The sequence below is a fragment of the Mobula birostris genome, chromosome 25 (assembly GCF_030028105.1).
Source record: "Mobula birostris isolate sMobBir1 chromosome 25, sMobBir1.hap1, whole genome shotgun sequence".
Taxonomy (NCBI): domain Eukaryota; kingdom Metazoa; phylum Chordata; class Chondrichthyes; order Myliobatiformes; family Myliobatidae; genus Mobula; species Mobula birostris.
Genome location: NC_092394.1, coordinates 20,485,050 through 20,497,939, shown reverse-complemented (window position 1 = coordinate 20,497,939; position 12,890 = coordinate 20,485,050). Strand labels below are relative to the sequence as shown.

At 37.5% G+C, this 12,890-nt stretch overlaps 1 protein-coding gene across 11 annotated transcripts in view; it reads left to right on the top strand.

Moving 5' to 3' along the window:
• The window catches only part of git1 (G protein-coupled receptor kinase interacting ArfGAP 1), a 228,873-nt gene that overhangs the window by 158,407 nt on the left and 57,576 nt on the right, over nt 1–12,890 (top strand). For 7 of the 11 annotated variants that reach the window (XM_072243751.1, XM_072243750.1, XM_072243747.1 and 4 more), the window contains exons 9-11: nt 2,679–2,705; nt 6,878–6,929; nt 10,774–10,846. In XM_072243751.1, the coding sequence (XP_072099852.1) occupies nt 2,679–2,705; nt 6,878–6,929; nt 10,774–10,846 (152 nt within the window). The remainder of the gene's footprint in view (nt 1–2,678; nt 2,706–6,877; nt 6,930–10,773; nt 10,847–12,890) is intronic. The other 4 variants (XM_072243748.1, XM_072243744.1, XM_072243746.1 and 1 more) reach the window with 2 other exon arrangements.

The window sequence follows — 12,890 nt, the reverse complement described above, 5'->3', positions numbered from 1 at the left end:
TGTTTATAACAAAGTTTTGAAGATTTTAGCAAATAACACTATGTCTGATTTTAATTACTTTGTCAGATATGTGACCTGAAGAATATTTTCAAGTTGTTGAAAAATGTTCCTAAGGCCATAAATGGTTGAGAATGTATGCAAACAAGCTTTTTTCTCTTTCTCAGAATTCTCAATAAGGGAATCTTTGTGGGAAAATATGTTTGGCATGCTCATTCTGGAGGATTAAGGAAAAAAGCCAGAAGCATGTTTTTTCTTTAATTCAATTATATACAGTATGTTGATGTGAAGCATTTCATTGTTTAATGATCATGCAATAATAGGCCAGATTTTTCTCTCAATATAATAGTGAGGCTATTTACATCTCCGTTATTTATGCACAAATGGTGTAATGACTTAAGAGTGTGGCAAATGAACATCCAAAATTGCTATCTGTTTGCCAGCAACTTCTCAAACATGTCTCCCGTAAAATGCATTGTGAATGCTGCAAAGCTTCTGTCTTTATCTGGGATACAAGTTAAAACCAAGTTAAATCTTGCCATTTCAAGTCTAGGGATGTTTAACATTTAACATCTTTTAGAAGTATTGTGACAGTAATTAACACAATACTTTTAAAAGATTAAAAGTTAAACATTAATGTTAAAGCCATATTAGCTTTTGTTTCCTTAATTTAGTCTTTATTTTTCTTATCTTGATCTTCTGAACCGAATTTAACTTCTTGGAATTTACATTTGGCTCTGTCTTTCAGAATCGTTTTCAAAATCTTTTCATTCTTTCTGATGGGTTAAGAGGTTAAGTTGCTTCTTCTGTTACTTGAACTCATGTGCCCTATTTCCCTTGCTGAGCTGAAAATCAGCTCACACTTTCATTGTTTCCACCATTTCGTTTTTATTCCACACATTAAACCAATATACTAAATAATTTAACATCTCTAAATGCATACATGGAAGTATAGCTGAATTATTTTTCTGTTATACAAAAAATCTTGTACTATGCATAAATATCTTTATGTATATTAGTTTTTTAAAAAGTGGACGAATTTACACAATTAATTTCTTTATGAACTTAAACTAATTAAATCCTTTCTGGGAAGAGGTTGTGGGGAGGAAAGGGTATGCCATGAGTTAATTTAAATTAATTCCTTTCCTGTGATTCTGATGATTAGGTTCCAACAACTGGAACCTATTGGAGGGAAAAAAAGCCCTCACCCCATCCTCCCACCACCCGACCAGGGATAGGGTTCCTTTTGTCGTCACCAATCACTCCAGTAGTCTCCGCACTCAGCACTTAATTCTCTGTAACTTCCGCCATCTTCAACAGGATCCTACCACCAAGCACATCTTTCCCTCCTCACCATCCCCCGGGTTTCCACAGAGACCACTCCCTACACGACTCCCTTGTCCACTCATTCCTCCTCACTGATAACCCCTCCTGGTACTTATCCTTGCAAGCAGAACAAGTGCCTTAACTGCGCCTACACCTTCTCCCTCACTGCTGTTCAGGGCCCCAAGCAGTCCTTCCAGGTAAGGCGACACTTCATCTGTGAGTCTGCTTGTGTCATCTACTGAATCCGTTGCTCCCAGTGTGGCCTCCTGGATATCTTGAGACCTGACGTAGATTGGGAGACCGCTTCACCAAACACTTACGCTCCGTCCGCCAGAAATGGCAAGATCTCCCAGTGGCCACCCTTCAATTCTACTTCCCTTTCCAACATATCAGTTCATTGGCTCCTCTACTGCTGCGATGATGCTACACTCAGGATCAACATCTTGTATTCTGTCTGGGTAGCCTCCAACGTGATGGCATGAATATTGATTTCTTCGAGCTTCTGGTAGTTGCCCACTCCTTCCCTGCCCTCCACTTCACCATTATCTCCCTCTGGTGTTCCTTTCCCTTCCCTTCCTTCCAAGGCCTCTACACTCTCCTATCAAATTCCCCCTTCTCCAGCCCTTCATCTCCTTCATCTATCAACTTCCCAGCTCTTCAACCCTCTCCCTCTCCCTGTTTCACCTATCACCTAGTACTACTTCCTCCCTCCCCCCCCCCCCCCAATCTTCTTGCTGTAACTTATCTTTTTTCCAGTCCTGATGAAGGGTTTTGGCCCAAAACGTTGACTGTTTACTATTTTCCATAGATGCTGCCTGGCCTGCTGAGTTCCTCCAGCATTTTGTGTGTGTTTTATGAATTTATTATCCTGTCACATTATTTATTATTTTAATTCCACAGCTTCCTGAGCATCTTAAATTCCTGACTTTTATAAGTGTAAATGGCTTCTAAAATTCTAACAGTCTCACTTTGGCAGTATACTACCAAAATGTGTTTGCATTGCATATGAACTAAAGTTTGGAGCAGTGCAATTTGTTGCTCTATAGTGCAAATAAAATGGAATGAGTTTCTGCTGTCATTATGTATTCTTATATAAACAGATGGTGATGCAAATAATCACACCAGTATTTTGTTGCAGAAATTGCCTATAGGTTTCATCTTTTATTATGTTCCACGTTAATGCAGCAACAGAATTGTAGTGATTGAACAGGTTTTTTTTTTAATCTTTATCCATCTTTATCTCAAGGTTGAATCTGAGAAGTAACAGATGACCCACAAATACTCTTAGGTTCTCACAAATTGCTTATTCTAACAGATTTTCCTGTTTTTCCTCCTTTGCATTCCTTGGAAAATAGAACACGGCAAAAATGCATGACCCAGAGGTATTTTCATTTCATTTAGATCTTCCATTTGTTTTTGAAGCATGCCAATATTACATAAACATAGAACATTACTTCTCTGTACTACTTGCCTGTGATTTATTTCTTGCCAAAATACAACATCCACCCTAACCTCTGTAACCAGGTACTTAAAATGCTTGTGCTTGATTGATGTTTTAAATTGATTACCTAACAAAGTGAAGTACTTGCACATAACTTGTCATGGTCCAATTTTTCCAGGGTATTTCATAGTTTGCCTGATTGTTTTCTGAAATCTTTTGCATTGTATCATACTTGAAGACTATCACGATAACAAGATATTGCTTATCGTGTAATATCGCAAGATATTACATGGAGATTCTGTGAAACTCCCACCCTGTCCCCTTCATCATCAAAATTCTGTTATCAGAAAATATGGCTTACCACAACCTTGAAGCATTGTCCTTGGTTCTATAGCCACTCTATGGTTGGAGTGAACTCTGGTCACTGATACCCAAAGCTCCTGCCCCAGCATATCTGAGCCATTTAAAATAATTAAGACTATAAAAAATATAAAACTAAATTGTCAATAAATGCATAAATTTATATCAAAAATGAAAAATCAAACGAAGACAGCCATTTAATGTACTAATTGCAGGAACTCCGGTTAGTGTAAAAACAAGTGGCCAGATACAAATTGCACCCATTGCTACAGCTGGGTAATCCATGTTGTACCTTTTTTTTTGCTCGGTAAAAGGCCAATCTGCAAATATATAACCCCTTGAATGTTCTTCGCATTGCAATGTGTAGGAGCAGAGATCCAGGATGAATAGCACACAATGCAGCTAGCCAACATTTTCTTATCTAAGGGGCTATTCATCGGTGTGTTTCCGTCCAATATTGATTACTTAAATGAAAGCTTAGCTCAGTTGTAAGATTTTGCTTTATTATTTTTAGCAACATAACAATATTAGCACTTCATGCCTCCCATCTAATTCTCAGGCATTCTTTCTAGTTTTTTTCCCACTTTCAATTATGTTGTCCTTCCCATTCTGCAAGAAAAGAATCTCAAACTGAACGGAATTTGAAAGTTGTTATCCTTAATGCTTTACTTTGTTCCAGCGTAATCCTTTTTTTTATTCAAAAATATTACCAAATGTTCTAAGTTTTATGAAGTTTTGGCACCAGACTCTCCACGCTTGAAGACTAATGAAAGCTAAGGAGTGTTAAAATGGATCATGCATATCCAAGAGGACAATTACAGGTGTTTATTTGCTGTGCATCTACTGGTGATAAAGGAAAAAGTTATCCCTTGAACGTGTCAGAAACATAAATGTAGTGCTTATTTTAAATATGACCTATAAATTGGTTAGTTTTTAAGTGTAAGTATTGTCACTTGATTAGAAATATTGTTGTAGTTGAATGCTATATTAAAAAAAAGTCATGAACCAGCCAAATTTTAAACTTGTTTAATGTAAGAGAATCAAAGTTCAATCCCTGTGTTCATGAAACAATTTAAAAGGTCACTCCTGTTCTTAAATAGGTGTGATTTGTATGAGGTTGTGAACAGGTAACTGAACTAAAGATGTAAATCCTCCTTCTAACCAGTCTTAATTATTTGATAATATTGAAGATGTTTTGTTTGCTAACATGCCTCTAATCTTGTAATACTGATACCACATCTGTGATTTCTTTTGGAGTGAAAGTTCAAAAGCTTCAGAATTGAAAAGGATCCTTCTGGTTATGTGCTATGGTTGTACATACCTCAGCACTTCGGTGATATGGAAATTTCTTTGAAATCAATCTATAAATAAGTGAAGAATAAGATGTGGTCACACTTCTGTCAAGTACACTATTATAACTAAATAAAGAACTTAGTTTGGAATTGTTCATTCATGATGTGATTTTCTTTTTGTTAGAGGTGAGGAAGGAACTATGAGAGCAGATTCAGCAGAATACTGATGAGCCTCCGATGTTGAAATGTGACTGCTTTGCAATCAGTTTCAAAAATCAGAATTGTAAGAGATGCTTTAGATACCAGTGAAGGAAAGTCTAGAGCAGAGATTCTCAACCTGGGGATCTATGGACCCCTTGCACAATAGCATTGGCCTGTGGCACAAGAAATGTTGGGAACCCCTGGTGTCGAGAAAAATAAAGATAAATTATAACCTAGCTAAATGACTTTGGGAAAGAAGTGTTGAAAATTTGTAAGCCAAATTATTTTAGACTCCTGATTCAATAACTTTCAATGTTACTGTTGTAACTTCTGAATCAATAATATTGTCATGCTGCTGTTTGCTGCAGGCAAAATGAAGTTTCCACTGCCAATACGTAGGCTGGCCTTTTGAGACTAGTAATGCAACATAACCTCTCTAAATTATAATTTGTGTTTCTTCTTTTTTGTTTGGATGTTGTAGAAGATACACTCCCAACTAGTGTATCGAATCAGAAAACAAAACTTGAATGGAACAGAAGTGATGCTTTACAGCTGGAGTTATTCACCATTCCCCTGGAGTAGACAGAGTTGGCAACATAAAAGTAGATCTTCCTAGAGAAGCTAACTTATTGAGTTTCTCTGTTACTTCTGTTCAGAATACTTTCAAATAATCATTAGAGAAATTACACTATCTTTTAAACTGAAAACATTCTTCATTACATCTTCAATGTTATGCAAGCAACCACCAAGTGCTGCGAGTTTTTTTTAAATTTACATTAACCACCACAGGAAAAAAAATAATGTAACTGCACTCATAACTTTATATGTAAAGTTGAGGTCTACAAATGTGCATGCAAGAATCCAGAGTCATAAAATTGCAGTATTGTCTAAGAACAGTCATTCTTTATAATTTATCATTATAATTACCCTTTTTCACTCACTTTGAAATTTGTTTGAACTGCTCCATAATCCTTCAGTTGCAACCTCTAGGATTCTTCCCTCAGTAGCTAATTCTACATCAGAAATTAGTTTTGTGAGTTCAGGAATATACCACATGCTGCTTGCCCTGGACTTTTGTGTTCAAATAAGCAAAATTCAAATCTAAAATGGATTATAATTTGGAACATGCTCATTTCATACATTGTTCTTTAGATTTTTCTTTGGACTTGTGTGTGTGGAGCCCATATTTCAAGCAACCACTTTGTTGTAATTTTATTAATTGAAAAGCTGACATCAAGGAACTTCAACAGATTTTTGACTCAAACCATTTAGTAATTAATGCTTATGAGTATTTGTCTCCATTTAATTTTAAGTGATTACTTTCCAAGTGACATGTTATTCATTTTTAGAAGGATTATTATTAGTTTGACAGTTACTCTTGAGTAAAAACAGTACATTACTCGATTGAGCCAATTGGTTGATGTGCAAAATCATATCTCCTCCCCATTATCCCCTTTCTAGGAGATAGAGCATGCATGCTTAATTTGGGGATATATTTATTTCCCTGTATAATTCAGAGTTAACACAGGAAACTCCTCTAGACCACCAAATTAATGTGTCATGAAATCACACAGCACAGAAATAGACCAAGTCCATGTTGACCATCAGTTGCCTATTTAAATTAATCTTGAAGTAATCTTATTTTGGCACAGCTTTGGGAAATGAAAGGAAACACAGAGAATGTGCATACTCAGTTATAAACACTTTTAGAACTGATGAAATATTATTATGTGGCTTTGTGGAAAAAATTTTTGAGATGTATGTCCTTTTTGCCATATTTAATCCAAAGTATTGTTCACCCTTAACTAAGGGCACAGAAAATTCATGGGTACTTTTAAAATTATGTATGTTTGTTGTAAATGTATGGGTGACAAATTGAACTGATCACCAAAGCAGTACATTAACAGGATTCCACTAACAGTGGCTGCTATACTCAAGATATCAGGTTGTAAGTTGTCATTGAATAAAATTACTGTTAAGTAACACTATTAGTATTTCAGTTCCAAAACCAATCCATCTCTTAAGTCACACACGTTTGCAAAGGAAACTTAACCAGATAAACTTTTGAAGCATTGCTTTATCTCCAGTTGTTTGTAGTCCCTTGTATTCTAAATTTCTGAGTGTTGGTAATGAACAGTTTTGTAGAGTCAATGATTCATCCTGAGCATTTGTACCAGGTTCCATTTGAAAGTTAATATTGTTATCAATGCATGTTTTATTGACCAAGTTCCTGAGTTGTGCTTTTCATGTTTCTCTTCAGTAGCTTGGACTTATCAGAACTAGCTAAGGCAGCCAAAAAGAAACTTCAAGCAGTAAGTTATGAATAAACAATACTTTCGCATTATTATGAATATATTTCTCTCTGACAAATTGTTTCCCATATTATATATATATATTGCGATTTCCTTTTGTAGGTTACGTAAGTATTAAAATTGGAGCAATAAACAAAAAATGCAATATCTACACAACATATCATTTGGGATCTGAAACAATTGAATAGGACTTAACTAGAGATTCTTTTAGTTGCAGCTATTGCATTTCCAGTACTTTTAATATTTTGTAGATTATGTAGCTTGCTTTGAGCTTCCTTGCTTAACTATGCAAATAGATAAAACGTTGCAACTCAGTTATGCTTAAATCTTTTTGTGTGTTATAATTGTTTTTCCTAATTGTGTAGTTTCCAATTTTACTTGTCTGTTGCATTTAACTATTCTGTATTCATCTCAATCATGGTACTTTTGCCTCAAAATTTTCACAACTCAGTTTGTCATGAACCAAATTTAGAAACCACCACCCATGACTCTTAAGACTTCCTGCACTTGGTTCTAATGGAATTTATTCTTCTGAAATAATCACATATTTATTTTCTATCTGTACATGCAGTAAGAACTACTGATATTATGGTTTGTGTAAAATTACTGCATTTGTCATTTTAAGTATGTTTCTTTTCCCACAACTTTCACAGGTGACTTTTGGTACCATGCCAAGCTAGGCACAGTTCCAGTGAGGGTTTATGTTGAGCTGGGGGTTCCAATGCGACAAGCAAGAGAGTGAAAAGTATTTGTAGCTAGAGCTTATCCTGTCAAAATTTGCACATGCACCTTTTCTAATATGGGACACTGGGGATTAATGAAGGTCCCTAGAACCAAGCCTTGGGATACTTAGACAAATGGCAAAAAATTCTTACCATCGCCAAAAAGATTTGTGTAAATAATTTTATTCTCACACTAGGTGGTGCAGAGCAAAGCCATTGGATGAGTACCCTTTCTGATGATTGCTTTGATTTGCTGTAGGTATCTTATGTCAGAGTGTATTCAGCCAATAATGTTATGCTGCTTAAGAGTTTTGAAAAGAATTTGATGCCAAGCTATCATTGTAAACAAAAACAACAATTGCAGATTCTAGAAAGCTGTAACAAGAAATTATGGGCAGCACTCAACACGTTCGGCAACATTCATAGAAAGAGTTGATATTACAGGTTGATGACTTTTTATCAGAACTGGTCATCAGCTTGTAACGTTAATCCTGTTTCTTTCCATAGATGCTACCTGATCTGACTTTTTCTGACATCGGCTTTTTGATTTGTGATGGTAATGAATTCCCCTGAACCCTTGATTTTAGGTATACAACCTTAGGCTGAGTGAGTTGAATAGAATATTCTCTATGGCTAGATGGTAATCATTGCTTTTCTTTTAAGAAAATGAATGATTGGATTTTTGAAGCAGAGGTAGAATGTAGAAAAGTAGCAGTCATTTCAGGCACTATATGTGGGTTTCATTAGAGACTCAGTAGAATATCATCTGAGTGCTTTCACTTTGAGTTCTTGCTGCTGCATTTTTACTACATTCCCTATTGAGATAATTACTAAAGACATAAGAAAACAGTGCAAGGTCATGGACTATCCTCAATGATAACAGGTTTTTTTTTTGTAAATCTATTCAAATCACAGTTTTGCTTTGTAACGACATGGAATGCACCGAAACAACACTTTTCCATTGGGCTTCCAGCATTTTGAAGCTGTCAGTCAAATCCGTGTGCTAAAACATCTAAATGAGCCATATTCAATTGCCAAATAAGAACTTAAATCAAGGTCACAAATTTATAGAGACTGAAGAAATCTATTTCTGTTGTATGAAATGATGAGGTTATTGCTATTTTCTGATAAATCTCATCCTATAATTCTCACTATTCTGTAGTCAAAACTAGAAGCCAGTAGATAATGCTCAGATTTCATATACCTGTTTTTTGAATAATGGGAAGGGTGAACAAAGCAGTTGGAATACCAGAATAGCAGTGGGAAAAATGTGAGAACACCCACTTTGGTACACATGCAAGAAAATTTGCAAATGGTGAGCATTGATGTACTTGTGCTTGCACACAGGTCATGGAGATTAACATGCAATTTAATAGGCATCCGTTAGTCTCATGAAACTATGCATTTGCGCCTTGGAATGTTTCCAGGGTGCAGACCTGGGCAAGGTTGTATGGAGGACCAACAGTTGCCCATGCTACAAGTCTCCCCTCTCCACGCCACCGATGTTGTCCAAGGGAAGGGCATTAGGACCCATACAGCTTGGCACCGGTGTTGTCGCAGAGCAATGTGTGGTTAAGTGTCTTGCTCAAGGACACACACAAGGCTCAGCCAAGGCTCGAACTAGCGACCTTCAAATGACTAGACGAACGCCTTAACCATTTGGCCACGCGCCAACATGACATGCAATGGCATACAATTGCACAAGTGATTAAGGTAAATGGATATATTATCCTCGACTATGAAAGGAGATATTTCATTAAGTTATATGCAGACTTCATAGATCATGTGGAGTTCTGTGTATGATTTTGCCCTCCATACTGTGAAAAGATGGAATAGAAGTGAGGATGTATGAGATTACTTCATGAATGTGAAGTTGTGTGAAGAGTGACAATGTTAGAGCTATATTCTGTATGGGGCAGAGGAGGTCACTTTGAAACTAGAGTTCTGAAAGTCTAAATACAAGAAAGGGGTGTTTCTTTGGCTGAGGAATCTTGGTCAGGGAGTGCACTTTCGGATTGAGGATGTTTCCCCTTGCAGAGCAGTCTTAAGAGAGAAAAACAGTTTAAAATTGTAGGACTAAGGAAGAGAAATTTCTTTACTGTGAGTGGTGAACTTGTATATTTCTCTTCTCCAGAGAGTTATAGAGGTTCAGGCAAGCTCATTGAAAACAGAAATCTGTAGACTTATGAACTAAGGAGAACAAGGATCTTGGGATAGTACTGGAGGTAGAATATTAGCATTGATATTGATGAATGTGTCTGTGTGTATAGCTCATATTTTCACTTTGCTCTGCTGTTCCTATTGCTTTACACCTTTAATGGCATAGGAGGGAGAGACCAAGGTATCATGGGAACCCTGGCAGTATCAGCAGAACTGGAAATGGGACAGGCATCCCTTTTAGGAAGTGCAAAATATTTGGCAGGCAAAATCCTGCCAGACTCTGGCTCTGCATGATTATTTGTAAGGCCTGTTGTGCGTTGCGCCCACAACAACTAAAAGTAAAATGTGACACAAGCTGCAAATCTGAAACAGTGTAAAGCAGCTAATGGACAGCAGGTCAATAACCTCCCTGCGCCTTGCCACAATGCCTGCTGTGGAAGTACAAGTAAAATGCAGTCCCTTTGTTAAACCAGCTGGATGAAAGCACAAGTCCTTGGAAGTGAGAAAGAAATAAAAATAACACTCAAGCATACTTCTCACGGTAGGTAGATGTACTCCTACTCCAGGAGTCTACAGATTTATCTTTTTTTCACTATCAACAGATAGCAATGTCTGTTGAAGCTGATAAACTGGCTGTGGGAAAACATAAGATAATATTGTTGTCCTTGAATTATAAATGAGAAAGCATCACAGAGACTTGTGTGGCAAAATCAAATGGAGTAAATTAAAAGCGCGCTCACAGATCAAACGATGTAGATTTTAATTTTCTTGAGTGAATGACATACTTCTAAAAGTTTAAAATAAGTTGCAATTATTTACTCTGTTAATTATAAGTTTATTGCAAGCTTAGACAAACCGTCTTTTGAACCTCATCAATGCAATACAACATTGCTTGGTTTCTGATTGGGCAATACTTTTTAAAAATTTAATTGTAAATTGTTATATGTTCACTTTATGTGCAGCTGAATAACCGACTTTTTGAAGAACTTGCGATGGATGTTTATGATGAAGTTGATCGCCGCGAGAATGACGCAGGTATATCGAGTTTTTTAGTGTACAAGTATTACTGGAGGTTGTAATAGAAGGGATTTCAATAATCAAAATATGTATCTTTGGCTGAAATGCTTTAAAGGTAAGTCGGTACATTGTCTTTTGAGGCAAAAATCAAGGCACATACACAAAGACTTATACTTCGTCCACAAAGATTCCTGGGACACCTATGTCCAAAAGTTGTTGTTAACTAAGCAAGATGATTTTCTGTACTTGTGCATTCCAGTAAAACCACAGATATAAGCATTTGGAATCCATATACTGTAGTTTTTTTTTTGCAGTTTATAAACTGGAAAACCTTGCCCTTAGTGTCTAGGAGAAGGCCTTTTAAACTCATACTGATACCATAAGCAATATAAGTCAGAATTGTTGAATTGCTAAGTTCACAAAGAAACTAAAATGTAGATATTGACTGTGTTAATTTTCCATAAGGTGCCATGGGTGATGAAATGGGGAAAGCTGACAATGAAAAGGATTAATATTAGAGTAAATGTGTGATTGGTGGTTGGTGTAGACATAGTGGGCTGAAGAGCCTGTTTCCATGCTGTTTTTCTCTATAAATAGAACATTCTTTAATCAAGGGGTACATGTGAAGCCATTTATCTTTTCTATATTCAAAAATAGAAAGATTAATTAAAAATGAATTTGTTTACTGGAGGGCCCCACGTGCAATCAAATTGAAATACCAAAGGCAAGAAAAACATGTCAACATTTCAATTTGTCCTTTTTTATGATTTGGAAAAGCTTGGCATGCTGTTGATTTTGAGTAAAGCCAAAAGAGCCAAAACGGAGTAACACAAAATGCTGGAGGAACTCAGCAAGTCAGGCAGCATCTATGGAGAGAAATAAACAGTTGACATTATGGGCTGAAACTTTTGGGAGCAAAAATCCTCTTGGCCTCTTCCCAAACCTTCAATAGTTTGCAAGACCTTAGTCTCAATACCTCCTTGTGCAACTGGATTCTCGATTTTCTCACTCCAACCCAATTTGGGTTGGCAACATCTCCTCCATGATTTCCATCAGTGCAGGCGCACCACAAGGCTGTGTATTTAGCCCCCTGCTCTGCTCACTTTATACTTACGACTGAGGCTAAGCACAATTCCAATGCCATGCTTGGGTTTGCTGATGACACCACTCTCATTGACTGAATCAGAAGTTGTGATGTTTCAGCGTAGAGGAGGGAGATTGGAAATCTGACTGAGTGGTGCCCCAGCAACCTCTCACTGAATGCCAACAAGACCAAGGAGTTGATTATTGACTTCACAAGGAGGAACCCAGAGGTTCATGAGCCAGTCTTCATCAGAAGATCAGAGGCGGCGAGGGTCAGCAACTTTAAATTCCTTGGTGTTAGCATTTTAGAGGACCTGTCCTGCACTACACAAAAAATAGTAGATACTGCCCAGTTCACCACAGGCTAACCAAAGGAATGCCAGTAGACTATGGCAGGGTCTAAATGAGATCACTGGGCGCAAAGAAAAGGCTGGGAATATCAATAACAGTGGCGCTTCTCTTCCTGATGAACTTAACATATTCTATGCAAGGTTCGAACAGAAAAGGAGCGCCCCGCTCCCTCCGGATGAACCGGACCTGGTGGCATCGAGATGCATTGTCACCGAGGAGGACGTTAGAAGGGCGTTCCTGAAGAGAAATCCAAGGAAGGCGATGGGCCCAGATGGCGTCCTGGGACGGGTTCTCCGGGCCTGTGCAAGCGAGCTAGCTGGAGTGTTTGCTGACATTTTCAACTGCTCCTTGCTTCAGTTTAAGATCCCCTCGTGTTTTAAGAAGGCAACGATAATCCCAGTGCCGAAGAAGAGCAAGGTGGCATGCCTGAACGACTATCGACCCTTACCATTGAGCACATCTATACAAAGCATTGTCGCAGGAAAACAGCATTCATCATCAGGGGCCCCCACCACCCATGACAAGCTCTCTTCTTGCTGCTGCCATCAGGAAGAAGGTACACACACCACCAGGCTCAAAAACACATCACCCCTCATCCATCAGCCTCTTCAACCAAATTTATTTGAAT